Below are 27,711 nucleotides of genomic sequence, written 5' to 3' on the forward strand. Positions count from 1 at the left end.
TGAAAAACATAGAAAAAAATAATTCATGACTTTTCCAACAACCCATTACTAAAAGTAGGGTCAGCTTTGGAGAAAGAGCTGAAGGACTCAGGGGGAATCCCAGACTTAGATCACAGAGAAACCATAAGTCCTAAGAGAACTTGGAAGAGAAATTGGTTTCACACTCTGAGGGCAAGAGAGATGCTTTTGTGGGCTCTGGACTTAAACCAATCCTGAGACAATGGTGACTTCTAGACCCCAGCTTCTCATTGTTATCAGGATTAGGGCTCCTAATATTGCCCAGACCTGGCTCTCACCTCAGCCGGGGGGTGATTGAGCTTTCAGGTGACTAATAGGGTTGGGAATAGAATAACTTAGAACTGACAATGTTGGTCCATCTGTATGTGCATAGCTCATTTTTTAGACCCAGTTGTAGGTCCCTACATTAACCCTCGGTTTAATTTCATCTTGTGAGAGTTTGCCAAAAGATGGCACATGGGTTTCATTTCATAGACCAGCCCTAATGAGTGACGGCTGCCTGGACCACCACAAAAAAAGAGAATGATTGTGTGGCTCAGGGTAACGGCTGCTTAGAGATGCCTGCCATGGGTGTAGAATAGGAGAGGTGAGGATTCAGGTCGTCTCCTCTTCCCAGATTTGTGTCCTCCGTACACGTGATTGGGATGCTCTCAGTGGCCTTAGTCAAGTCACTGATAAAGTTTGATTGAGATAGATCCAAGGGCAGTGCCACTCGGTGCAGTTTTGAGATTGACTTGGGACTTGGCAATGATATACAATCATTAGATAGAGTCTGTCACATTTAGGATTATTTTTGGAATTGATTTCTGGCAACGTTTTTCCATCTTGTGTCCAAGAGTTTTCCTGTAAACCCACTCCCTGGATAGGACAGAAGAGGGTCCACTTCTTTCACATCCATTCCTGAGACACATACACTGGGATGTTGAGAAGTGAGTGGATCACAGAAAAGAAGACATAAGCCCTCAAATTTATAAGCTCTGGGGTCCCATATTTAGAGAGCAACACTTCAGGACTCCAGCCCATGGTCTCTCTTCATGTCCTCAGTAGACACTGAGTCTCATGGGGAAAACGAGCAGTGAAGGTTATACAGAACATAAAAACAACAAAAAAACCAAACAGGCACACTGCATTTCAAGCAGCTCATACTTTTATCATAAAACACAAACTTTCTAAAATTAAGTGTCTTCTATTTTAGCAACAACAACAAAAACAAAAATCACTTGTGTTAGCTAAATATAGGTACATAGGTGGTTAACCAAGTGAGTACGAATCTGGGGGGGGAAGGGGGCTGATTTGGGCTGTGAGTGAGTGTTGGTGAATAGATGAGTCTGGTCTTGCTGTCTTCTGTCAGTGACCTGATTGGAACCTTGGCTTTCCAAGCTTCATACCAAGCTGGTGAAGAATCCAGAATTCAAGAGCCCTGAGCTCTCATCCAAGAGCTAAGGCAGGAGGAGGGAGAAGAGAAGGAGACCTAAAAATTTATGCCATTCCCACTGGAGGAAAAATAGGGGCTATTCATCAGGGGCCCACCAGACGCTGAGCCGAACCTGCGAGAGAAAGAAGATGGATGTCATGATGAAATTCTTGATATTAGAGGAGATATTAGGAAAAGTAATGTTTTAATTTTGTGGCTGTCAAAGACTGTGAAGGTCGTGACAGGCTTGGAGGCTAAAAGCTCTAGCATAATAAAAAAGCTTTGGCTCTGGGAAAATAAAATATTAAAATGATACAACTGGAGGACAATAAAAAGCATTTTCTGCCACTATCTTAGGTCAGGAAGCCCCCAGCAGCCTGTGGGGAGTGTTTCTACAGGGCCTACGCTCTCACCAGGTTCAGGAACACAGGGCAGGGAGCTTCTCTGGATCTGACCCCCTTACCTGTGGGTCTGCAGCCACTCTACCTGCCTTAGAGGACCAGATGTGTCCTTCAGGAAATTCTACAATATCAGAGAAGCCAGGGCCATGACCCAGCATGAGATCTCCGAGTCTGGACAACCCCAGGGCTCCTCCTCTTCTCAGCACCAAGCTAGCTCAGGCTCTTGGTTTCAATGCCAGTCCGAGAAGCAAGCACTGGGACCCCACTGAGTGCCTGGGACTTTGCTCAACCCTCAGGGATGGAAGAGCCAAGAAGATCTGAACCTCACCCTCCACGAGCAGAAATACCCGCACTCTGCTTTTTCTCCCTGGCACACTCCTTTTTGTACTTTACGAGAGAGTTCAAAAGCCATCTCCTCTGTGAAGCCTTCCCTGACCTTTCCAGATGGAATCATTTACTCATACTTCTGGGATCCTATTGCAATTTCGCAACCCATCTGCTAGGATACTTGGAATGAATGGGAGGAGAGCTCAATACAAATTGCAGCCAAGCAAGTGGCTAGATTTAGTCTAATCCGGGGATTCTCAGCCACTTTTCAGCTGGGCAGATGCGTCTTACAGCTGCTCACGTTCATGGCACCCTCCCCTGAATTGATAAAATGAAAAAGGGGGGGGGCGGAGGAGGGAAGAAGCAATGGGGGCAAAGCGCTGCATCAATTTGTAAGGCGTCAGCGGGGGATCAGTATCTGCTGCTCACTGAGTGTCTGGGGACAAGCTAGGCTTTGGGTTATGTTTGATTCCCTTCACACCAAAATAGATTCTATGACGGCAGGGATGTTTATCTGGACTATCCACCATTTTACACCCAGAACCCAGCCCAGGACCTGACATGAGGTAGGTGCCTGATACTCAATTAATGCCAGCAGCTTTTTCTCTCTTTCAAAAATCATATTGGAATATAAATGATTGAGAGTGATGTTACTATAGAGATACCCTGGATTCCACTCTGATTTGTAAAATAAAGACCGTAACCCATACTTCACATCTAATCATTCCCAGTAACAATTTACTCAGAGCATGCCTTGTATCTGATTACCACACCCCATGCCTCTGGGTCCTTCAGGTTGAGAACTTCTGATTGGATCAACTGTCAAGGGCATGGTCTAGACAGGATGAACACCAGAGGGCTAGGAAGAGGGGCCATCCATGGGGACTAGAGTTATCAAGGAATGCTTCCTGGAGGGAGAAGGTGGAGTTTGAACTGCCTCTTGAGCGTGGTGACCTGTCCTGGTTTGGCTGGGACAGTTTCTACACTGGTATTTCCAGTGTACTTATTATTATCTGTGCTCCTTTTAATTCTCAAGCTTATTCTTATTTGGAAGGTCAGTTGTGTGGTGATTCTACCCTGAGGAATGGATGCGGATTGACTTGGCAGAGGGAAGGGAGGGCTACCCTTCTTTCCTGACAACATGGAAGCCGCCTGCTCCTTCCTCTCCCACTTCATGTATCGTCTCTTGTTCTCTCCTTCGCTCCTGACCCTGAGGAAGCGCTGACCCTCGTCTCCTGGACTAAACTCCTCCCCTAGACCTTGTTCTAGGAGAAGCCTCTCCTAGACCTTGTTCTATCCAGCACCCCTGGTAACCCCCCAACCAATGCCACTGCTGTGCACAGTGCTCCCAGCATTCCATCCTACAGCGGCTGGATTTTCTTTCCATCACCCTGTGATCCTTCCGCCTCTCCTCTAGGAAATGATTTCTTCACTTGGCTTCCTGAATTCTACACTCTCCTATTTTTCCTCCCACTTCATAATGCTCTTTCTTAGACCCTTTGCTGGTTCCTCCTCATCTCCCAACCTCTCTGCATGCTGGAGGCCCAGGGGCTCCATCCTCGGGCCGCCTCTCTTCTCTAAGTTCACACACTCCCTGGGCGGCCTTGTTCCATCCCATGCCTTTAAAGATCATCTATATGCTAATGACTCCCAGATTTATATTACCAGCCCAACCTCAGCCCTGAGCCCCAGAATTATCTATCCACCTGCCTCTCAACAGCTTCACTCACATGTCTAATAGGCATCTCAAATTTTACATATCCCACACCAAACTTTTGATCAATGGATCTTTGCCCTAGTCTTCTTGACCTTGGTATTGTGACATTGCCACTGATCCAGTCATTTCAGTCTCAGAAACTTAGGAATAATGCTTGACTCCTCTTTTCCTGATTCCACATCCAACGATCACAAAGTCCTTGTCAGTTCTGCCAAGACAATAAACACTCCACATCTGTCACTTGTCCTCTTTCCCATGGTCACTGCCTTAGTTCACACCACCAGCATCTCTTGCTCAGATGGCTATAAAGTCTCCTGCCCTCCTCCCCTGCGTCAGCTCTGACCCCACACTCCGCTCTTCACACCTCAGCCAACCTCATCTTCTCCAAATAGAAAACTGAGACGTGTCCTCACCAGTGTGAAAGTCTTAATGGCTTCTCACTGCTTTAAAAAAAAAAAGCACCATATCATGCCTACCAGGCCCTATCTAGTCCGGCACTGCCTATTCCTCCGGTTTCCATTCCGCCCACTCTCCCCCCGACTCATTGTGCTCCAGTTACACTTCCCGTCTCCGGCCACTGCGCCTTCTATTCTTTCTGCCCAGAGTGCTCATCGCCCATGTATATGGCTGGCTCATTCTCTCATTTCATTTAGATCTCAGCTCAAGAGACTTCCCTTCATCCCTCTCCTCTCACTCCCAGCACCTGGCGTGTATGCTGCTTGTTTATCTCCTTCTTGTCTGTTTCTCCCCTTGGAAGGAGAGAAGAGAAACTTTGTCTTGTTCGCTCCAGTACCTAGAGCCTAGAACAGTGCCAGGCACATAGAAGGTGCTCAATGAATATTTTTTAAAGCCACAAATCATCCTTTCTGGAGACACAGGCCTGCACCCCTTGCCTCACTTTTCTGACCTCACTTTCCTGGTCTTCTCAACCTCTCCGGTGACCTCTCCACCCTGCTCACTGCCACCACTCCTGTTACTCTCCTCCTTTGCCCATGCTGTCTCTGGCTGTCCCCAGGCTCCCTCCCACTTTTTTAATTAATTAACTAATTTATTTATTTATTTTTAGGGTTAGGGTTAGGGTTAGAGACAAGGTTAGGGACAAGGTTAGGGTTAAGTTTAGGGTTATGGTTAAATTGGTTTAGGGTTACGGTTAGGGTTAGGATTAGGGTTAGGGTTAGGAATAAGGGTTAGGGTTAGGGTTAGGGGTTAGGGTTAGGTTTAGGGTTAGATTAAGGTTAGGGTTAGGATTTGTGTTAGGGTAAATGTTAGGGTTAGGGTTAGATTTAGGGATTAGGGTTAGGATTAGGGTAAAAATTAAGGTTAGGGTTAGGGTTTGGTTTAGGGTTAGGGTTAGGGGTGGGTTTAGGGGTTAGTGGTTAGGGTTAGGGTTTGGGTTAGGGTTAGTGTTAAGGTTAGGGTTTAGGGTTAGGGTTAGGGCTAGGGGTTAGGATAAGGGTTCTCCCTCCCACTTTTAAGACTGCTCCTTCCTCAGCCTCCTGCTCACTCCTTTTCCTTTCCCTGCCCTTGTAGACAGCCAGAGACCAGGTCTCAAACCCGCCCTTACTGCTCCCCATGAGGGCTTCTCAGCTGCTGACTGATGAGACCTCAGGACCGTGCTCCCTCCCAAGTACAGCCAGTTGCAGCTTCTGCTGTGAGCCTCCATTCCCATGAGCTCAGGGCCACAGCATGAAATGTGGGGAGTTTGCCTACCTGCAAGTAGTCTGTTTTGATCCCTGTACAGTCTCAGCCACTCTCACCTCCAGGGAGGTGAGAACCTCTCGTAGGACCCCTTCAGTCACCTCGAGACTACACCTTCTTGCCTTCTGTCGCTTTCTCCTCCAGCCCATCAATCCACTCTAATGTGCACAAATCTGCACTGGATTCCCCAGGCCTTGCAGTCAGGAGCCTTCAATAATCCAGTCCCAACCTCTTTTTCTCAATCCTACGTTTCACCTTTTTCGGGGACAAATCTAATAATTCAACCAGATGTCATTATTCCCCAGGCCTCGAGCTTGTCATGATTCACACCTGGGGCCTCACTCCTAACTCGTGGAACGCCCTTCTGCAATCGCTGCTCAAGGGAACCTCCCCGTCCTGCAGTCCCCTCACTGTCCACACAGCAGGGACCCTCCCTCTGTCCTCAGGCCACTTTGATGGTCTTTACTTTGTCATGGCTCTAACATCATTATGCCCACATCTCACCCACTCTCAGTTCTTTGAAGGAAGGAGCCCTAATCACCTATGGCCCCTCCAACAGGCTAAATTCATATAAACTATGTAAATTAATGCAGCGCTTTCCAGGGTGTGTTGGGTAGAACACACCATGATATGCCCTATAAGAAAAAGGAAAAAACTAAGGTGGAGAGTCGGAGGGAGGGAGAAAGAAAGGGAAGAAGGCAGGATAAGAGGGAAAAAAAGAAAGCAAGAGAAAAATATGGGCTTGTGGGGTTTATGTTCAAATAACACTATCGACCACCTTGGACAGCCTCCTTGCATCCTTGGAAATGAAATGACCTGAGAATTCCAACAGCTAAGAAACATGTTCATCTTTGTGTCTCACAGCTTTTCACTTTGTGAGGGGTGAAATGTCTAACTATTACTTTGTTTTGTACACCTGAAACTAATACAAATAAATAAATAAATAAATAAATAAATAAATAAATAAATACAAACTAACTAAATAAATAAATGAGACACTGGGGTGGGGTTGGGGGACCGCTGGTGGAAAGGATGAGAGTTTGGGGACACACACCGCCACTACAGCCAGGCTCTGGGATGGGGAGGTCGGGGGGAGAGGAATCAGTGTCAGGTGGGTAAGTCTGGCCCTAATTCTATAACCTGAGTTTCTGAGACTGGGACACAGGTGTCCCAGGGTGTGCGCCCCGAGGCTTGGGTCCACAGGAACGGCACAGCACCACCTGCCTCTCAGAGCATCGTCACTAGTTGAAGATTTGGTGGGTGGGAATGAGTCACTCTGTGTTGTTATATTAAAACAACAAACACACATTTATGACTGACCAGCATGTAAAATTTGTGTGGAATTTTCAGCTGAAATGTTGAGTTTGTGTTGGCTGTTTGCTGCTAAGCCCCTCTCCGTCGCTGTTTGGGGGTACTTTGGGGGAAAAGCGTGAGCCGCCCTGATAAGCAGTGGAAGGTCCTCCTGCAGGGCCACAGAGTCAGTGGGATGTTCGGGAGATTAGCCTGGCGAGGAGCTTAGGGTGCAGTGAGTGGGGGGACAGCTGTAAGAAGATTACCTGGCCATGTCCCGCGGTAAGCCAAGCAAATGGGTAAAGACAAACACGCCATGGTCCACCACCTGCCACCTGCTACGATGGGGTGCCGTCCACTACTGACTGCGCAGTTGCCTTTCTGCAGCCAGGCTGAAGGGCCCCAGCCCCGAAATGGGCCAACAAAAGGGGCCCACTAGGGCCCAGACCCTGTTCACCTCTCCAGGTCCAACCACAATGCACACAGCCTCCAAACACCAACACAGGGCCCTCCCCTCCCCCCAGCAGTAAAGCCCAGCACACTCGCCCCAGCCCCTCCCCACCCCAACCCCCAGCAGCTCTTTGGACACATGTTGGACTTCAGTGCGGGCTGAGGACTCACCCATATGGCTGGGGAAAAAGGAACTGTGGTCCGTCTCCTGCCATGGGGGAAGGGTCTTGGGGGTTGGTGGACAGCTTTGGAGGTGTCCTCTGAGGGTATGAAAAGTTGGGCTGGAAGAAGGGGATGTAGCTCAGCAGGGGGGTATAGGAAGAGCGGAAAATCTGCTGTCCCATCTGCTGTGGATTGTACGGTGTCACCTGCAGGTCAGAGAGAAGAGAGGAGCAAGGCCCAGCAGAGCCCACCGCTTCCAACATCATGGCTCCCTGACCCTAACTGTAACCCCAGCCCCACCCCTCCGCCCTGGGCCCTCAGGCACTGTGGGGTACATAGAAGGCAACGTGTTGGAATGGAAAAAGCACAGGGCTCCACTTTATGTTAGTGGCAAGTGACTGAATTTAGCCGAGCCTCAGTTTCCCCATCTGTGAAATGGGCAAACGCTATCTCTGTTTTATGGGGACTGTGTCAGTTGATATAAGTAAAGAGACTGGCACATAATAAGTAGCAAAGAAATATCATGTCTACTCTCTTCTCTGTCTCCCTACCTTTCCTTCTGTCAATGGCCATCCTCAAAGCCCCTTGTTCATTTTTAAGTCTTCTACTAACTCAAAAAAAGCTGTTGAGATTTAAACATCCCTGGTTTCTACCTCAGGATCTCAGCAGATTCCATGTCCAAGACAGCCCCGCCCAGGAAACTCCTGTGATGGATGCTGGAAATGTTCTTTATCTGCATTGCCAGATGTGGTAGCCACCAGCCACATGTGGCTACTGAGTACTTGAAATGTGGCCAGCGTGCATGAGGAACTGAATTTAAAATTTTACTTAACTTTAATGGATTTAAATGTAAATAGCCACAACTGGCTAGTGATTATAGCGTTGGATTGTGTGAGTCTAGGAGAAAGGGCAAAAAAAAGGCAATGGGATTCAGCTGAAACTCTAGAGAAAAATAGGAACCAGTGGGGTTTGGGAGACCACCTAGATCAGACTCCCACCAAGAGCCAGAGCTCCCATTATCATGCCCTTGACAAGGCAGGAATCCCATCTGTCTTATTTACTGATATAGTCTCAGCCCTAAGACAGTGCCTGGCCCACAGTAGCTGCTCAATAAACATATGTTAAATGAATGAATGCAAAAAATAAAGACATCAAAAGAAGGAGGAGGAAAGAAGAGATCATTAAGTGTCTGCTTGAATACCTAAGATGACGGGGAGCTCATTACATTATGAGCATTGTATTCCACTACTGACAGCTCCGAACGTCAGAGAACCCTCTCGTGTGGAGCTGACATCCATCCCCTTGTGTGCTGAGGTGAGTTTCACTAAACACTGGGGAAGCTTCTGGCTTTCCACTTTAACAGCAAGAGTCTGGGGTCTGAGCTTCTCAGGATTCAGCACCCTGACAGCTTTCTCTCACCCTGCACATCCTTACCTAATAGAAACTTCACAGAGGCTAGTTCTTATTGCTTGGGGTATGCCAGGCCCTTCATACGGATTCTCCCATTTATACTCTGAACAGCCCTGTGAGGTAGGACCATTAGTATTCCCATTTTAGAAATGCAGAGACTGAGGTTCAGCGAAGTTAAACAGCTTGCTTAGCGTTTCCAGTGTCTGAGTTGTGGTCAGGACCCCAGCAGGGTGAGCCCAGAGCCTGTGCACCTATGCTGTACTTTTGCGTTTGCTCCCACTGGAAACCTGAGCCCCTCCCTGCTGGCCCTCCCCGAATTTCCCCCATTGGACATACAAGTATAGGATCTGGCGATGCTGACATAGACACCAAAACACCAAGATGACAAGCTAAAGGTCAGAAAGAGCCAAGAGCCCACAGAGAGGGCCCAGGAAGGCACCTCCTAGGACGGACGCCTGTGGGTCAGTGTGGTAGAAAATATCCCTAGTTTTCACAGTAGGGAGGTGGAGGGAGGGCGGATCTGGGAGGAGGCAGACATGAAAGAACAGATTCGGGTCCTGGAGCTTATGCAAGCTTTATTTAAAAATGTACCCCTAACTGCATGTAATTGATAAAAAACCATAAAATAGAGCTGTGCATACTGCTCTGGAACCAGCTTCAGGATAGATTCTCTGCTGAAAAAAAGCAGTGATAGAACAGTGTTCCCAGAATGCCACATTGGTTCAAAAACGTTTGTATGAAAACACATCACTAGAAGGCTACCTAAGAAACCAGCAACAATGATTGCCTCTAAGATTCATTTTGTACTATGTTCTTCTATTACTTTTTCAAATATATGCACATGCATAACTTGGTCTAAAAACGTTCTTTTTGGAGCTATAATAGGTGGATGGTATCACTATTTATGGAGTGGAGGTGACGTGGCTGAGGTTCTGTGAGCCAGGCTGTCAGTCAACTCTCCATCTCAGGATGCAAAAGCTCCCACTGCTGAAAAAGCAGCCGTCCTGGCCCACATAATAAAGTAACCTGTACCAATGGTCCCTTCTTTACCCTCTGGAATATTCTAACATACTTCAGGTCAGAGGTGCAGTTTGCAGAGAAAGGGTGGGGCTCCCTGGGGAGAGAGAAGAGGCTGAGGAATCTGTGCGTTTGGGGCCTATCCCCCTGAGCGTGAGGGTGCAAGGCCAGCCTGAGGAGGTAAGCAGGTTCTCACCTCTTTTCCTTACACCCCCATCCCCGCCCCAAGATGCTCAATATCTCTGAGCATGCTTCTTTGTGTTTTGTGTGTGCCTGTGCAGTGCACATCAGCTCAGCAGCATGTGTATAACTATATCTTTGTGTGTGTGTGTGTGTGTGTGTGTGTGTATTTTTGTTTCTGCTGCCTTATTTTGATACTGCACTTCTGTGGATTTGTGTAGACGGGGCAGTAACACGTGGCGATTGGGACCATGGACCCTGAAGCCAGGCTCCCCAAGATCAAACCCCAATTCTGCTGTTGTGACATTGTCAAGCAGATATTCACCCCTGACCTTCCTGTGGGAGTAGGGATGCCAGATTTGGCAAACAAAAATACAGAACATCCAGTTAAATTTGAATTTCATTTAATTTAATCCCAAATGGAACAATTAACAGTAAATATAAGTATTCCCATGCAATATTTGGGACATGCTTATACCAAAACTTTATTCACCATTTATCTATAATAAAATTTGAATTTCACTGGGTGTCTTGTATTTCAACTGACAAACCGACAGGGGAGGAACATGATTCCCCAGCATGGTTCTCCAGCCCCATTGGTGCTGGGCAAAGTCATGTGATTTGCTTTGGCCAATGAAAGGCAGGCACACGTTACCATGTATCGGCTCTGAGCTGAGGTCTTAGAGGCCCTGGGTGTCTCTGATCGTCCTGCCATCCACAGTGGCAGGAGCAAAAGCTACTGTATCTTCTGCAGAGGCCCAAAAGGAGAACACATGGATCAGGCTTGAACCCAATCTGAGCCCAGCTCAGCCAATCCATAGACTATGAGTGAAAAATAAATATTTATTGTCAAAAGCCTATGAGATATTGAGGCTGTTTATTGCCACAGCAAAAGCTAACTTCTACATTAACTGTATGACCTTGAGCAAGTTATTTAATCTTTCTGTGCCTCCGTTTCCTCATCTCTAACCCACCTCATAGGGCAGTTGCAAAGGTTGAATTAGTTAATGCAGGTAAAGACCTTAGAGAAGGGCCTGGCACACAGTAAGGGCTCTGTACGTGCCAGCTGTTATCATCACCGAGGGGCACTGGTTTATTTCTACATGTGTGTTGGTATTTGTGTGTGCTCTGGGTGAAGGGTGGGCTGGAAAGTATGGCTGGTGACCAGGACAAAGAAGCAGATGTCCTTCTGACCCGAAGGGCTTCGTGGAGCTGGGACAGAGGTGAGGCGGTCACCTACTCACCTGTTGGGAGTAACACCCCAGCGGGGGGTGCAGGGCTTGCTGATAGGGCATCCTGGGTGTCCGCTGTGGGACTAGACCCTAGGGAGAGAAGACAGAACTCAGTGCCGTGGAGCAAAGGCCCCCAGCCAGAGAGCAGCCACGGGACTCAGCTTCCAGCTCACATGTCTGGATCTCCAGACAACGCCCTGCAAGCCAGACCCTCCAGCTGCCATGTCCAGCTGGCATCAGGCCAAGCAAGCACAACTCGCACCAAATAGGAAGCCCCTGTTTAACAGGGTTTACAGCATTTTTGGTGAGTATTTAAGATAAGAGCTTCAGGAACCTGGCTGGGTCTTGAATCCCAGATCTTTCCTTGAGTGGCTGTGTGACCTTGGGCAAGTCACTTCACCTCTCTGAGCCTCTTTTCCTTTGTCTATAAAAGTATGTGTGTCCAAGACTATAAAACTTGTGAAGGTATCCAGGTTCTCTTTGTTGCTGTCTATACCCCATTCCTAAGTTCCTTTCTCCAAATCCCATTTCTGCCCCAAGACATGAGGTGACCATGTACATCTGTACATACGTGTTCTAGTTTGCATCCATGTTTATTTAATCACATTTACACATGGACTTCCATCTGTGTCTGCAGCTGCATGTTTCTGTATACAAATATGCAACTGTGAACCCAGGTGTATTAGTTTGGACCTCTGCTGCTGTGTGTCTGTATGTCCACACATACACCTGAGTCTGTATCTTATGATGAGGATTGATGTGAAGATAAATGAATTAATGCACCTAGAGGGCTTAGAACAGGGCCCAGCACATAGAGAAGATTCTGCAAATGTTAGGTATTATTAGCATCCCTCACTGTGCCCCCACCCCTTCTCTGGCAGCTCAGCTAAATGAAAAATAAAAATTTTATTCATAACTCTGTCCAGGGTGGCCTTGGGTACACACACACACACACACACACACACACACACACACACATAACAGGATGGCTGCTGTGGGTGGGGTCAACCCATGACTCCTCAAGTCTCAGGCTGCCTCTACCTGCCAATCCAGAGTTAGCTCCTAAGATGTAGCTCAAAACTCAAAGCACCCCTAGACCACAAGACCAAAGCATCCCTATCTTTCCAGAAGATTCTGTACCCCAAGACGCTGCCTCAAGTCTGGTCTCAGCTTGTGCCAATTATGAAAGTGTTGATGGCTGACCCTGTGCCCTTGACGACTTCTTTAGAGCCAAGAGTTCCTTGTAAAAGGCTCCAGGTCCCTGACATGGGCTCTGGGGAAAAGTCTCCCAGCTTTCCTAGTGCCCCATCTTCCGGGTCCCCAAGAGCACACATCCTCTGAGAACCCTTCCTTGCTCTCTGCTCCCATGCACCTGATACTTGACCGTGGTGGGGTCCCTCCCACTTACACCAACCCCTTCACCTGAAATCAGTGCACCCGCTCCCCTTTTCTCTAAGCCTCATAACGCAGGGCAGCCCCACTCACCACCATGACCACAGCCAGCAGCCATGGCCTGAACCTGGACAGAGAAGTCAGATGGATGGGGCTGCCCTGCCTATTCCCAGCCCTCAGTGAGCTCCAAGACCAGAGTCTAAGTGTCACTGCTTTGTTTCACTCCCTCCCTCCTGCCTCCCCTTCACCCCCACTGGCTCTCAGCTCTGCTTTGCACAGCCAACTCCCCCAGGCCGCCATCCTCCCCAGGCCTTCTTGGGACCTGTGCAAGACAAACAGCTGCCTGGCCCTGCTCTGTCCTGGGGCAAATTTTCAGAAGACGGTGCCATATTCATTAGTATGAGCAACTCTATGACTTGAAGGACATTTCCACTTGTTCCAAATTGCAATTCTGTAAAATCACAAGCAAGGGTAAATAAACATTCATTCTTCTTTGCTTGCAGCCACGGCCTCCTCCCGTGCACCCTCCCTCCTTAATTGGGAGCAGGGTTCCTTTATGCCAGGCAGCCCAGGAGCCTCTGGAGCTCCTCGGTGCTGGGGACTTAGTCTTCCATGGCCTGTGTCCCTCCACAGCAGAGCTCTGAGTAAATTGGATCTCGAGCCTCATCTTTATTCTTAATGCCAAGCAGGAAAAGAGATTAGGATAAACTGTTGCCCATTTCTTCTCTCTGTCTCCTCAAGGTCTGCGGAGCTCCCTGAACCTGTATCCTAGGAAGGCCAGGGCTAAATCATAACAAAAACCAACATCTGTATCATGCTTTAGATTTTATTATACGAAGCCGTTTCCCATCCATGGACTCAATTAACCTTACAACTGAATCAAAAAAATGCTGCTGCTGCTGTAATTACAATAAGCCCATTTCACAAGTGAGGAAGCCAGGGCTCAGAGCATTTGGCTAACTCGCCCACGGCCACACAGCTTAGAAGCAACAGGAGTCTGCTGATTCCAAAACCTGCCTTCTTTTTATTATCCAAGGCCCCTGAGTCATGAGAAGCTGGGAGAAGATAAATTATGCCCTAGTTTTTTTACTACCTGGGAGGGTTAATGTCTGCAGTCAACTTCAGCCGGGCCCAGTAGGTGCCTAAACTGCCTCACAGGACCCAGGGGCCCTACCAGCCAGGGCCCTCAACTGCTTCTGCCCAGAGGCCAGGGAACCTGGGAGTCAGGCCTGGGATGCAAACACTGGCATCTCTTAAGACACAGGACTTTCATACTTAAATGCAGCCAACGATTTCACTCATATGTGGGATATAAGAAAGCACCAAATGGAGAAGCAAAACAAACTCACAGACACAGACAACAGTAGGGTGGTTCCCAGAGGGGGCGGGGAGTGGGAGGAGGATGAAGAGGGTAACAGGGGATCAAATATGTGGTGATGGAAGGAGACGTGACTTTGGATGGTGAGCCCCCAATGCAATATACAGATGATGGATTATAGAATCATACACCTGAAGCTTACATGAGGTTATTAACCAAGGTTACCCCAATAAACATTTTTAAAATGTCCAAATCTTACCAACTCCAAAAGGTCAAGTCAGAAGAATTAACATAGCAGAGAGATATTATCCCCCGTGTATTAAGCAAGCCACTGGGAAGAGTAGCTTTACATGGTGAGCCCAGGAGTGCGTTTTACAGAGAATTGGTTTACACCAAATAAAATTATGCAATTGTTTGTCTTTCAGAGATGGGGGTGCACAGAGTGCTGGTCTGGGGTTGCTCCCGACTGGTGCTGGACCCCAAGCTTCTTAGTTATCTTTGAATCCCCTCATCCAGCCAATGCTCGGCCTATAGTCGGTGCCCAGCAAAGGTTTCTAAAATGACTGAAATAGATGAGTAAATAAATAAACGGAAGTGAGTGCATCGATGGGCAGGTGACTGGATGACTGAAGAGTGCATGAGCAAGCACAAACATGGGAGGGTGAATCTGTGAGCACACGAACGGTGCATTTCTCTCCAGACCAGTGTTGGGACAAGATATCCTAGGGACGGAAAGGACAGACTTTCAGTTCCCCCTCAATCACACTTCATGAGCACCTCTCACCTCTGTGGTGGGGTGTGAGAGCAGGGTGGCCACTTGTCCTCTTTAGCAAAGAAAAAAAAAAAGGCTTGAAAACAAAACTTCGGAGAGAAAAAGAGATTTTGCTAAACTCCTTTAGCTCCTGTTTAAGATTCAGGGGCTAAGTCTGGCGGACCAGCTCGGAAGGGCTCTTGATGGACTAGAGAGGACAGCTTGCTGCTCTGTTGTAAAGGAGGGAATGACATAGGGACTGAGGGGCGGTGGGAGGGGCAGGGGCACCGAGACAGGACAAGACTTTCAGGCGACCTTCCTTCTCTCTTTGCCCACTCCAGGCTTTGCCAGGCCAGGCTGGGGCAGAAGATTAGTAAGGACTTGGCCCCACAAGTTGATGTGTGTCCCCACCCTTCCCTCCAGATGCCAACATGTCCCCTTGAGAGGAGCCAGGTAGGGGAATAGAAGACAGAAATCTCAGACACCGAGCATCTGTCCTGGAGAAACTGAGCTCTACCGAGAGGGACTATATTAAGCTGTTGGATTAGACAATGGTTTAAACCAGAGTGGACATTTATTTGATTTTTTTCTCTTTCTACCCAGTGGGCAGCAGCTCTTAAGGGAGATTAAGTTGAATAGACAAACTACAGAAACTACATTTTCTCTGCATAAATAAGGTCTGTGAGTAAAATGTCTAACCTTCTGCTACACGTGTTTCACCATTCCTTTGTGCCTGGCCACTAATTTCCTTTCAGCTATGAGCCCAAGACCAAGAATGTGCACCGAGCCACCTTAGCCGGTACACACTAAGGCTGCTCAGATGAAGTGTAAATGAAACTTCATTTGTCATCTACACCAGGACACTTGAGAGTGAAAGAGGTGCTATTAATAATTATTCTGGGACAAAAGACCTAAACTGGGACTGTCACAGGTAATCTAGGATGCGTGTCATCCAACTATAAAGGAAGTCACAGGAGGTGGGTGGGAAAGAAGGACTACTATGCCATCATCTATCCTGGGTGCCCAAGCCCTAGCAATGCAGCTCTGGAACGCACAGCCCAGCGCACCCAGACCAAGGACATTAGACACATATATGCATATGCATGTGTGTGCCTGCGTGCGCATGTGTGAATGTGTGTACCAAGTAGTTGGCTTGATGCGGGCACAATGAAGCAATTAAGTAACGATTCTAAAGGTTCTTTGTGCATTAGGATCCCTGACAAGCCACAGCTCCTCTGTGGACAGAACTGGGTAGATGGTCACTGGAGAGCCAGGCCCAGGCCCCTGTCACTCACTCACCTGATACTGTGGGAAGGTGGAATGATTTGTGAACACTGGCACAGGTGGATAGTTGAGGTTGAGCCAGAGTGGCTGGTTCAGGGATGCTGAAGTTAAGGAGGTGGCAACGTGTGGGTTGAAGATATTCCCTGCATACTTGAGGTTGTTCTTGTCGGCCACTGTCACAGGTGGGCTATCTGTAAGTCACAGGAGAGGGAGAGCAGTTAAGTGACTGGGGGAGGGAGAGGCTAGGATGCCTCCAGCACCATGACTGCTCCCAGAGTTAATATTCTCAGAGGTCAGGTCTTTTAAGCTCCAAGAGTGCTCTTCAAGTTCTAGGGAATTTCCAACTACAGGAAAACATCATGAGCTCACACCTTGCCAATTTGGAAGGGGTGAAACTCCCAGCAGGGTCTGCCTGGGAGCTTCTCTCTCCCTCATTCACTAGTAAAGGAGGCAGTGTAGCAAGAGAATACAAAAAACCAGATTGCTAGGACTATATTTCACCTGCATTCAGAACCAAGTTCTTTCGATCGCTTTAGAAAAATCCAGTTTTATACAAACAGTTGGTAAGCTATTAGAAGTCATTCTTATCAAATTATTAAAGCAGCTCCCTGAGGACATATACTTGGCAATGCTGAGGACCTTGCACATGTTGATGTATCTATATTGGAATCATTTCTTTTAAAAAACATTGGAAAACATGATATGGGTCACTGTGTTACGACACAAACTTAATCTGACTGAGATTTGGTTGAGTTGTTTCAGGATATGACTCCTGGACCCTCTCTTACAATAAGTCTTGTGGGCTTATAGATTCAGAGATGGGGCCTCAGTTTCCTCTTATTGGCATCCTTGTTGGGAAAGGAGGCTTGACTCAAACAGTTGTAGGAGGGCAAGGGAGAGAAAGCACGTTCACTAATAATCTCAATATATAGATAATCTAAAGCATGGGTTTTCTGTGGCTTGGGCTGTGTTCAGATTGACCACAAAGGATGACCATGTGACCCCGGAAAGCCAACAGCATTTCTCTAGCTGTTGTATTCCCAGTAACAGGCATGGGGAGAAAGTCATTTCCACCATTTTACAGGTTTGAAAACTGACACTCAGAGAAAGACAGTGACTTGCCCATGGATGAGACAGCCATTTGATGGCAGTCATGCCCAGGGCCTAGGAGGGTTTCTGACATTCCTTCTTCTACAGACTCTCTCTGGGAAAGGTCAGCTTTACATTTTAGCTCCAGCCCATCCACCTCTTTGCTGTGAAGCCTCAGCTGCCCACTCGGGTTCTTAGTGGCCCCAAGGAACTCACAGAGCAATTTCTTCTCAGCTGGCCATACAGGCTTCTTGGCTGGCAGGGCTATGGACATGGAGCCCATTAGGTCACTGCAATTCTCTTCACCACAGGTGCTCTTCCAACTCTGGGACCACTGACTGAGAAAGAGGCTCTCTCGACCCTTGGTTGGTTCCTTGGTGCCAGGGTTCCAGTCTACAGCAGGAGAGAAACTGAGTGTTGGATGCAGGGGGCACCTTCTTATGGGCTAAGTGATGGATCCTCTACACACCTCAGCCTTAGACCACTCTGGGGTCTCTCTCCCCGTAATCCAATCCCAATCTCTTCCCCGAGGCCTTCACTGACCACTACCCATTCTGGTCTTCCCCTCTTATGCATGCATCCATTTATCCATCAATTCTTCCCTTCCTTCCTTCCTTCCTTCCTTCCTTCCTTCCTTCCTTCCTTCCTTCCTTCCCTTCCCTTCCCTTCCTTTCCCTTCCCTTCCTTTTTTCTTTCCTCCCTGCCTCCTTTTTTCCTCCTTTACGTTCCTTCCAACCCTCCATACTGCCGGTCTCCAGTTCAGAGCTGATGTGGACACGGTTCTTGCCTTCAGGGAACACCTGGCTTAGTGGGGGAGATGCTCATGTCCACAGACACATGGTCTGAACCACAGCCTGGTTCTTCATCATGGACTCTGCCTTGGTGACCATGGGCAGTTTAGCTCACTCAACAGTGCCAGGCCCTGACCTGAGTACTGGGGACACTGTGATGAGTCAGAGCCAGATCCGGCTCTGCAGGATCTCACAATAAGGAGGAAGAGAGAGACAGACCCAGAAATAGCTCCGGACAAGGCAGATGGGGATTGTGAGGTGACAGTGGGACACAGTGGGAGAAGAAGGTGGCTGAGACAGCTTCGATCTGAGAGGACCAGAGGGCTTCCAGAAGGAAGTGGCCTTTTAGCAAGGCCTTACATCCAGGGGCGTGAGGGGACAAGGAATGACAGGCAGTGAGGATGCGTCAGAGACACGGAGTGAGCCACAGGCTGTGGTCAGTGCCAGGCTCAGGTCTCTCTCCAAATAGACCAGCTCTTCCCCTAGTGCGAGGACACTGCACCATCATGGGACCCTCTACATCCGTGGTTTTCACGCATATTTCCTTTTTAGCAACGGAACCTTTTCTTCAAACAAAATTAAGAAGGCGTTGCTTGGCTGAAGGAGGGAAGAGGCTTGGCACCCACAGCACCCTTCACCCCTTCCCCGGCTAGGGTGTCCCGTTCTCCATGGAGCTTGGCTGAGAAGTGGCACTGGACATACATCAGGCACATCAGACCATTCGGCAGCAGCTAGATCAGAGGACTTGCGTCCGCTGCTACTTGTTGGGAGTGGATCTGATCACGCCAGCTCTTGCCACCTCCCGCAGCCCAACAGCCTTAGGGTTAAGTCTGGGCAGGACTGGACCTGCCCACCTAGCGCCATCCCAGCAAAGAAAAGATCTCCTTTAGCCTGAGCCAATTTAGGAGAAAATGACATTTTTAGCAAAATGTGTCCCTAGAGTCTCTTCCAAGAGTTTCTCCGGTTGCTGAGTTTTGCCCCTAGCTAGTATGCTGAAATAACAATACACACTAATAATAACCTTTTCCCCAGAGAGCCACACACCTGCAGTCTTCCACACACACCTTCAGTCCCCCTAAACATGCTTGCCACTTACTCATCTCCAAAGCTCCCGCTCCCAACATCTGTGTACATAGACACACACACATTCCTGCCTGTCATTCCTTTGATTCATTCACACGTACACAACTACACACACAGGACCGACACACACATGAGCACATACACATGGACACACTCAGATATACCCACACCCACATTTTCTCTAACAAATACACTCACACTTGTAAAGCTCCCTTTGGCACACGTTTGTACACACAGACACATGCAAAGGGTGGGGAGGGTGGATGAGACAGGACTACTTCCCAGCAGCCCCACTGGAGAGAAATAGCCATGCATGCTTACTGGAGAAGGAAGTGGGAAAAAGTCCCCTCCTTTAAGCAGAGCTAATTCTCTCACACAAATGGCTGTGCCCCCAAAGAGCCCTCTGGCTTCTAGAGGCCTGCCCAAGAGCTAGAGTCCAGCTTGCTGTCCACAGTTCTCATTCCTTGGCCTTCCCATAAAGCTCAGCACACAGAATGTCCTTTGGAGTGTGCGTGCTCCTATTTTCTTAGGAACATGGATTTGGGCCCTCTCACTAGAGGCATCTCTCAGTTATCCATCCATGCTCACAGACTGGGGGTAAATTTTCTTCTGGTTTTCTCCTAGTGACAACTGACTATAGGCAAATGCCACTGCCATCAGTCTGCTTTCTTGGAGCCATCTATTCTGAGTGGCTGAAGAACAGGTACAAAACTGCAGAAGCTGGGAGGTGGGTAGGGGGCGCTTGGGAGTGGTTGGATCTCTTGGGAAGGATGTGGACTCCTCAGGTAGGGGATGCATAAGAGTCTAGAGGCCCCAGCGTCTGAACTGCACCTGGAGAATTTAGACGTTCACCCCCTGCCCCAGAGAGAGAAGCAGTCCTCAAGGTCAGAACAGGCACCTCCATCAGAAGCCAAAAATGACCCCAGCTGTCAGTCAAATCTCTCTTCCATCCAGCTTAAAGTCCCCATGTTGCATTTCTGCCCAGGACTCAGCTGGGGTAAACACTACCTTTGGTGTACTCTGGATACCTGGTGGATTGAAGAATGAGCCAGGTACCAAACGTGCCTGTCCCTCTTCTCAAAGCACATTGGGATCAGCTGTGCCCTGTACATGGGCACCCAGCACAGGGGGCTGGTGGGCACTAAAAACAGCTGCCCCAAAGGGCTGTACCACCAGAGAGGCCACCTTGTCCTCTCTGCACAAAGATGCTGCATCCACTGCTGCAGCCCAGTTGGCTGTCTGGTAAGTGTCTCCTCCCTGCAGGCCCACCTGCCAGCCCTGCTTCCCGCCCCGCTCACCCATCAAGTGGTGGCCCTCCACAGCAGGGTTCATCTCGGACTTGGAGCAGAATTTGGCAAACACTGGGAGCTGCCTCTTCTGATCAGGAAGCTCGGAGAGCTTATTGGAGGGTGCAGGAGGAGGCGTGGGGGGCAGCAGCAGGAACGGGCCCATTCCTCCGGGCTCCCTGGGTCGGGGGCCACCGAACATGCTGTACTGCAGGAAGTCCTTGATGACCGTTGTCTCCTCCAGTGTCACCTTAGTGTCAGGGGCCTTGGACGTTTCCATGGACTTCAGTGGAAACTGGGTCAGGAGCGTTCTGATCTCCGAGTTGTAGGCACTGAGGCTGTGGCCCCTGTCTTCTCTCCCCTTGGTACTCTTGACCTTGGTAGTACGCAGAATGCCTGTGACTGTAGACAGGGCAGAATTGCAGGCCTGCCGGCTGCCAATAACAGGCATGGCCGCTTTCGGCTCCAGAAGCTTGTCACTGGCAATGACAGAGGCTCCTGGGCACTCACTGCTACCTGCCACCAGAGGAGGCATGAAAAAGCATGGAGCTGGTTGTCTAGGCCCCTTGGGAGAGCTGCTGGGTGCCTCTGGCTTCCCCAAACTCTCTGTGACCAGGATGAGGTGTTCTTTGGTCAGGCTCAAGAACTCCTGCTCCACCAACAGGGAGATCTCATCTTTTCCATTGCTGAGCTCCAGAGCTCTGTAAACAAGTCAGAAAGAAAAATGGCTTTATTGCTAGCTTGTGAAGGGTGGCTCTGCAACAGGGCGTAGGCCCCAAGAAAAGGGATGGGGAAGACATGTTTCTAGGTAAGAGAAACCGATTGCTTTCTCAAGAGGAAAAATGGACCAACAGGTGAAGTAAATAAATGCTGTGCTTGCCTATCCCATGAACACATCAAAATTACAACTAAGTTATAGAACTATCAACCTGGAGCACCACCTGAAGTCTAGCTGAACAGACGTTTTATAACTAAGCATATAAAGAAGAAGCCACGCCGAGACTAGTAGGAGGGGCAAAGGTGCAAAACATATTGGCCCCAAACTTCTGTGTGACACTTGAGAATCAGGAGGGATAGCTCAGCCTCGAAGGTTCCCCAGAGGAACAAGGGACCCTAGCCCTACACCAGTCTCCCCAGCTCAGAGTACTGGTGCCACAAGCAGGAGCCCCCATAAAATCTGGCTGTGGAAAACAGTAGGGATTTCGACCACTTGAGTGGGACGGGAGGCTGGAGGAAACCCAGATTTCCTCTTAAAGAGCCCGGGCACAGACTCACTCGCTCATAGGCACTCACCGTGGGCTCCAGCAAAGGGACAGTGATGGGGGCGGGGTTGGGGGTGGGCAGGCAGGCATCGGAGACATAAGGGGAAAGACTGAGTTGTGTGGCTGCAGAGCAAAGATTTGAGGGACAGTTGCCATTTTTCCTGTGTGGGTTCCTGCTCCCCTGCATCTTTCCTGTATTGCGCCCCACCCCCCACCCCCATCCCGTGTCCATGGCCAAATTTGAATCTGAATTGTTCTGGTGAGCTCCACTCTGTCCACCCTAGTGACTCACTGAGAAACCGCCACACCCAGCTCTCTACCACACAAGGCTTTACCAGCAGCTAAACCTTACAGGAGCTGGCAGCTGGCAGCAGGCCTCGGAGTGTCCTGGCTTTTTGCAGAGCTACCCCAGACCTGGTACTGGTGGCAGCTGTCCTCAGGTCACATTGTGGCCTTTCCCATGTGCCTCCAGATCCAGCACACGCAGCGACCAACTATGGATTGCTTTGTAGCTCCTACCAGGTAGTCCCTGGCTGGTTACAGGCAGGGGCTGACCTGGGCCTGCACCAGAGCCCTTCTCAGGAAGTTCCAGAAACAACATACTTGGAGGTTGGCTTCAAACACAGCAGAGCACCACCCAATTAGCCCCACAAGTGACACACCCAAAGGGTGGTCTCAATAGGCACCAGAGCCCACTGGAATGAATTCCACTCTATGGGATAAGCCCCCCACAGCAGCCTGTAAGCTGTGGACATGGTCTAACCCCACAGCCAGTCATCCTGAGGGTCAATCCCACTGATGTGCCAATTGCAATCCAGGCTCAACTATAGCAGGAGGGCACACACAACCCACACAAGGGACAGTCCTGGAGCACCTGGGACAGGTGGCCAGGAAGACTGTGTCACTGGGCCTCACAGGGCACCTACTATATAAGGCCATGGGTGAGACTGGGACGCATAGCACATCTACTTAATACATAGAAACAAACACAGAGAGGCAGCCAAAATGAGGAAACAAAGAAATACATTTCAAATGAAAGAAAAGGAGTAAACTCCAGAAAAAGAACTAAACAAAATGGAGGCAAACTACCAGAGACAGAGTTCAAAACACTGATTATAAGGATGCTCAAGGAACTTAGTGAGAATACATGACAGAGGTGAATGGGCCTCTCTGGAAACTGCCATTCCCAGGAGGGACTGTGCAGTACCAAGAATGGAGGGGCCCACTTTGGCTGTTTATCCTCCACGTGCCCCTGAAAGACTGTCCAGAGCACCCGGCCCTCCCTGGGACAGCTGCTACAAACTCCCATTTCCGTGCATCTGCCACAGATTCATCACAGGCCAGACTGGAAGCCAGTATCCACATACATGCTTGGATGTAATTCTCTCTACACCCCAGGACAATAGACAGGATCATCCCCATTTTACAGATGAGAAAAGTGAGCCTGAAAGAGGCTAAGGACCTTGTCACTGAGAAAGTGAAGAGGCTGGTGTGGAGACGTGGGTGGGTCTGGGCTGCCATCACTGCCTCCTCCCACCCCACTGGGCTTTCTATCCAGGGATATTATCCAGCGAGTTCTCCCAGCTCACTCTGAGGCTGGGCTTTGTTCCCCAATCTGAATGCAGTCAGGGATATCGCTGGGCTCATCCCATCACTTGAGCCTATGGAGGATCATTGCGGTGAATCCCGATACTGTCATCTGTGGCATTAGCTGTCCCTGACAGCTCCGTGTCAGCTGCATGTCTGATGAGCATGTTTTCTGGGTCTCCCACCAACTTATGGGTAGAAATGTTGAAGGGGAGAGAGTCCAGGGCCGAGCCTTAGGGACCCTGCTGGAGACCCTCCCCGCAGCCTGACAGTAATCCTGAGTCAACACTTTGAGAGAATAAATCAACCAATTCAGTCACTATCATCTCATCTCCACTTCTCCAAAGCAGCCTTTGTCCGACCCCTCACTGCAATCAAGATTCAGCACAGTTATCCCTGATGAAGGGTCTCCCGACCTGATAATTCCACCCCCAAGAAAATAAGATTCATTTGTTCTAATGTGTCCCAGAAAATTGCATATTCACCAAACTAGGACATTCTCAGAACTCAGATCAAACCATTTCCCCATTTAAACCCTCATATGCATTCTCAGTACACACAGAATAAAACCCAAACTCCTTTCTGACGCCCAGGGCACCACACAAAATGACCCCACTGTCCCCTCCCACTTTGACTTTCCCTCCTTCCAGCCACTCTGGCCTTATAAACATTCCTTGGCATGTCAAGTTTATTCCAGCCCCAGGGCGTTTGCACATCCTATGGAACAGCACATCGTTCCTTGACTGGCTCCTTCTCATCATTCATGCCTCTGTTCAAGTTTCATACTTACAAGTAGTCTTTCCTGTCGCTTTTCTAAAAGTGTCCCCTCATTACTAGACACTTCTCCACCAATCTGCTTATTTTCCTCCTCGTATTTATCACCATCACACAGCATCTTTTTTTTTTTTTATGTCTTTACTTCCCACAGCAGCATAGCATCCCTGAGGTCAGGGGCTGTATCTCGTTCACCACAGAGGCCTTGGGAACTAGAACAGTGCTTGGCACGTAACTCCAGCTCAGTAAGTATTCGTTGAAGAAATGAATGAGCAAGTTCATGAACTTGTCTTTACCCTTGTCCATTTCCAGAGCTCTTGATTTCAAGAGCTCCATTGCCAAAAACTGCCCAACTCCTTGCGCTAGTTACAACCTGTCCGGCTTTGATTTCATTTTCTGTCCTCTTGTCTCATGTGCCACCTCTGGTCTGGCATCCCTAGGAGCTGTTCACTAACCACCCTGCTAGGCCCTGTCCTGACCTCTGCAAGGCAGACCCCATACAGAAACTGCCTGACTCTTAGCAACCACGTTGGGGCTCACAAAAAGATTTTTCATTCTCCCTACAACTTTGCTGGGTTCAACGTCAAGCCTGCGCGCCCGCATTTCCTGGAATCAATCATTTTTTTCTCTCTTCCTAGGAAGTTTTGCCGATGTTGGCACCTCTCCCGTGTTACTTGCTTTCTTTTTTGAGTTGGTAAAAACCATAAAATCTGCCACACTCAGGGAGGTGAACCCAGCTCCCGGGTGCTGACAAAGGAAGCAAGAGTCAGAACTGGTGTCACGGCCCTAGCTGCTGCCACCACCTCTGCTCTGCCCAGCTCCAGAAATGATAGGTGTCGATGGCGGCTCTGTGCGCGGATGCTGTGCGTTATTTCTGCGTTCGCAGTGTACAGAGTTATATAAAAATACAGGCTATTGACTGGCTGGCACCCCTTCCCAGAATAATGACTAAGCAAGCATGCTGTTAGCTCCCCGACAGCAGTTCTGTGTACATGATAACACAGAGCAAAGATGAAAACTGCTATTCATTTGAGCCAAACAACAGAAAAATGCAAGCAGAAAATTGTTAGTGCTGGAAGAGGACATCAAAACAAATATTTTCTTCTCGCTGCGGTATTTCAGACCATCCACAAACAGGGTACCCAGGCTTGGTGCCCAGCAACATGGCTGATTGAAGAGTAAAGCGAGGGAAGGGTTCAAGGGTCCCGCACAGACCTGGGCTTGAATGGCGGTCTGTCTGCAGACTGACCTCATTGGCTGTGGGTGAGATTCTGACTTCTCTACATGCCTGTGTGGGTGGAACACCAGCGCCCAATGGCTAAGAGCTCAGTCTCTAGAAGGAGGCAGAGACTGTATTCAAATCCCCACCACTTCATGGAGGCCAGACCTTAAGCAAGCTTCCTCAGGTCCTAGTTCACAAAAGAGGAAGGAAGATGGGTCAGCCTTCATTGGAGTGCTAACCAACCAGCCAGGCACTGCGCTATGCACTTTCCATGCAAAACTCTGGTTTTCATCCCCACAGCAGCCCCAATGCGGTAGTGTGGCAGACCGATTATAGTAATGGCCCCCAGGTTATCATATCCAGGCCCATTGGTAATTCCTACCAATCTTGACTCAAGTAGTAAGGTAAAGTGCTTGAGCATTAGGGCTTATCTCCTTGTTTGTCTTGGGACTCAGCTACCTCCAGGTGAACGAATCCAGGAGAGCCTCCTAGAGCAGCAGTTCTCAACCTGTGGGTCGCGACCCCTTTGGGGGTCGAACAACCCTTTCACAGGGGTCGCCTAAGACCATCGGAAAACAAAAAGATATTTACATGACGATTCATAACAGTAGCAAAATTACAGTTATAGAGTAGCAACGAAAATTATTTTATGGTTGGGGGGCGCCACAACATGAGGAACTCTATTAAGGGGTCGCGGCATTAGGAAGGTTGAGAACCGCTGCTCTAGAGGATGATACATCCCACAGAGGGAAACCCCAGGGTCCTTAGCCAGCAGTTCGCCAGACCCAGCTGAGCATGAGCAACACGCATCCAAGCCCAGCCCTCACCAGAAAAAACACCCAGCAGAAACCGGCCCAGGCTGCTGAACTACAGGAATGGGAGCTAAGTAAATAGCTGTTTTGAGACACTAAGCTTTGGGGTGGTTTGTTATATATCAAAAGCTAACTGACCCAGAGAAATACAATTATTCCAGCTTTAGAAATGAAGAAGCCAAGGGATAGAGAAGTTAGGGAATTTTCCCAAGGTCACAGAATTAGGAAGAGACAAAATGGTAAACTGAGGCGATCTTCCTCAGATGCCACTCTCTTAACCATTAGGCTACACTGCTCTGAAAACCCAAGTGAAATGCTGTCTGTAAAAATGCCAGGGGTACACACCTAAGTTAGAAGTGCGAGAAAGGGCTCTTTGAGGAAGTGTCATTTCAGCTGGGGCCTAATGGATAATAAGCATTAAGCCAGGTAAAGAATGCAAGGAAGAGCTTCCCAGACACCGGGGCAGCATGTGCAAAGGCTGTAGGGTAGGCAAGAGCTTGGTGCATCAGTGGGGCTATGCTCAGGTGGGCGGGGTACATTAATGGGGGCGTGGGGCGGTTCACGGCAGGTGAGGTTAGAGATGGTACAAGTCAGAAACTGCCAGTTCTTAGAATGATACTAAAGGATTTTATTCTAAAGGAACAGGAAAGCCATTGGGGAGATTTCAGCAGGGAAGCTTCAGGCTCTGATTTCTCCCAGGGAGCCAGCAGTCCAGAGAAATGACAGGAGGGGACTGAGGCCTGAGCCAGGACCTGTGCTCTGTCTGCCAGGTGCCAGGTATTATACTTGGCACTTGACTCCACAACCATGGGGTAGAGGTAACATCTTTATTCTCAATGTGGAAAGAGGAAACTGCACTTCAGGAAGTATGACCGACAAATTCAAGTTCACCCAAGAGAATAAGTGCTGAAGCAGGCAGGACTGGGTCTCAAGTCCACATGGCTCCAAGCCTCTGCTCTTAGCCACTAACCCACTTACCAAAACAGGAGTGGGAGAAAGAGCAGGGGCTTTGCAGTCAGGAGACCTGCATTCAAACCCCAGCTCTGTCCTTTCTGATGGGCTGACCTCAATTCACTTCTCTGCTCTGAGTCTCATTTGCAGGAATGCCAAAAGGCAGGAACCAGCCAGGAACTAGGAGAATGAGGCAGCAGAAGGCAGAACTTATTGGGCAGGTGGGTGTCAAGCTCAGGGATTTGAAGGAGCCACAGCTGTGAGGAGGGGTGGCAGGGAGGCCCCAGACTGGGAGAGGCCTTCATCATGGGGGCAGAGCCTGGCCCCAGCCACCAGCTGGCCCCGATCTTCACCTGACCCAGGCTGGTGGACATTTTTGGATCTTCCTGTCTGCATGGGACCTATCTTCTATTCCCCTGGTGCACATGCCACAGCACCCAGGATGGCCCCTGGCCAGTGTGGAGGGAAGGGACACAGTCACCTGTCAAAGATACCTTGCGTCTCCTCCATCTTCCCTTTCTTCCATGATTTATTGAACTGCCCTGAGTCCTCCTTCCCATACACACACACACACACACACACACACACACACACACACACACACACACGACCATAGCCTCGTAGAAAACCAGCAGGAAGAAAAGGGACCAGGGAAGGAGGGTGGATTCCATCTGTCTCACAACCTGAGGGGTCTGGGCGGAGTTTTCTCGTTTTGGGGGTGGAAGGGGCAGTTGAGAGAAGCTGCAGATTCAGCTGCCCTCCTAGGGCTTGTGCATCTGTGTCCCAAAGGTAC

At 49.1% G+C, this 27,711-nt stretch overlaps 1 protein-coding gene across 1 annotated transcript in view; it reads right to left on the reverse strand.

Moving 5' to 3' along the window:
* Positions 1–1,489: 1,489 nt before the first annotated feature.
* Positions 1,490–27,711, reverse strand: part of CUNH1orf94 (chromosome unknown C1orf94 homolog) — a 37,080-nt gene continuing 10,858 nt past the window's right edge. The window contains exons 2-7 of the mRNA XM_019657984.1: positions 20,323–21,011; positions 17,286–17,543; positions 16,077–16,252; positions 11,329–11,406; positions 7,487–7,683; positions 1,490–1,565 (exon numbers count right to left, since the gene is read on the reverse strand). Coding sequence (XP_019513529.1) covers positions 1,490–1,565; positions 7,487–7,683; positions 11,329–11,406; positions 16,077–16,252; positions 17,286–17,543; positions 20,323–21,011 — 1,474 coding nt within the window. The remainder of the gene's footprint in view (positions 1,566–7,486; positions 7,684–11,328; positions 11,407–16,076; positions 16,253–17,285; positions 17,544–20,322; positions 21,012–27,711) is intronic.

The sequence above is a fragment of the Hipposideros armiger genome, unplaced genomic scaffold (genome assembly GCF_001890085.2).
Source record: "Hipposideros armiger isolate ML-2016 unplaced genomic scaffold, ASM189008v1 scaffold_10, whole genome shotgun sequence".
In the NCBI taxonomy this organism is placed as follows: Eukaryota; Metazoa; Chordata; class Mammalia; order Chiroptera; family Hipposideridae; genus Hipposideros; species Hipposideros armiger.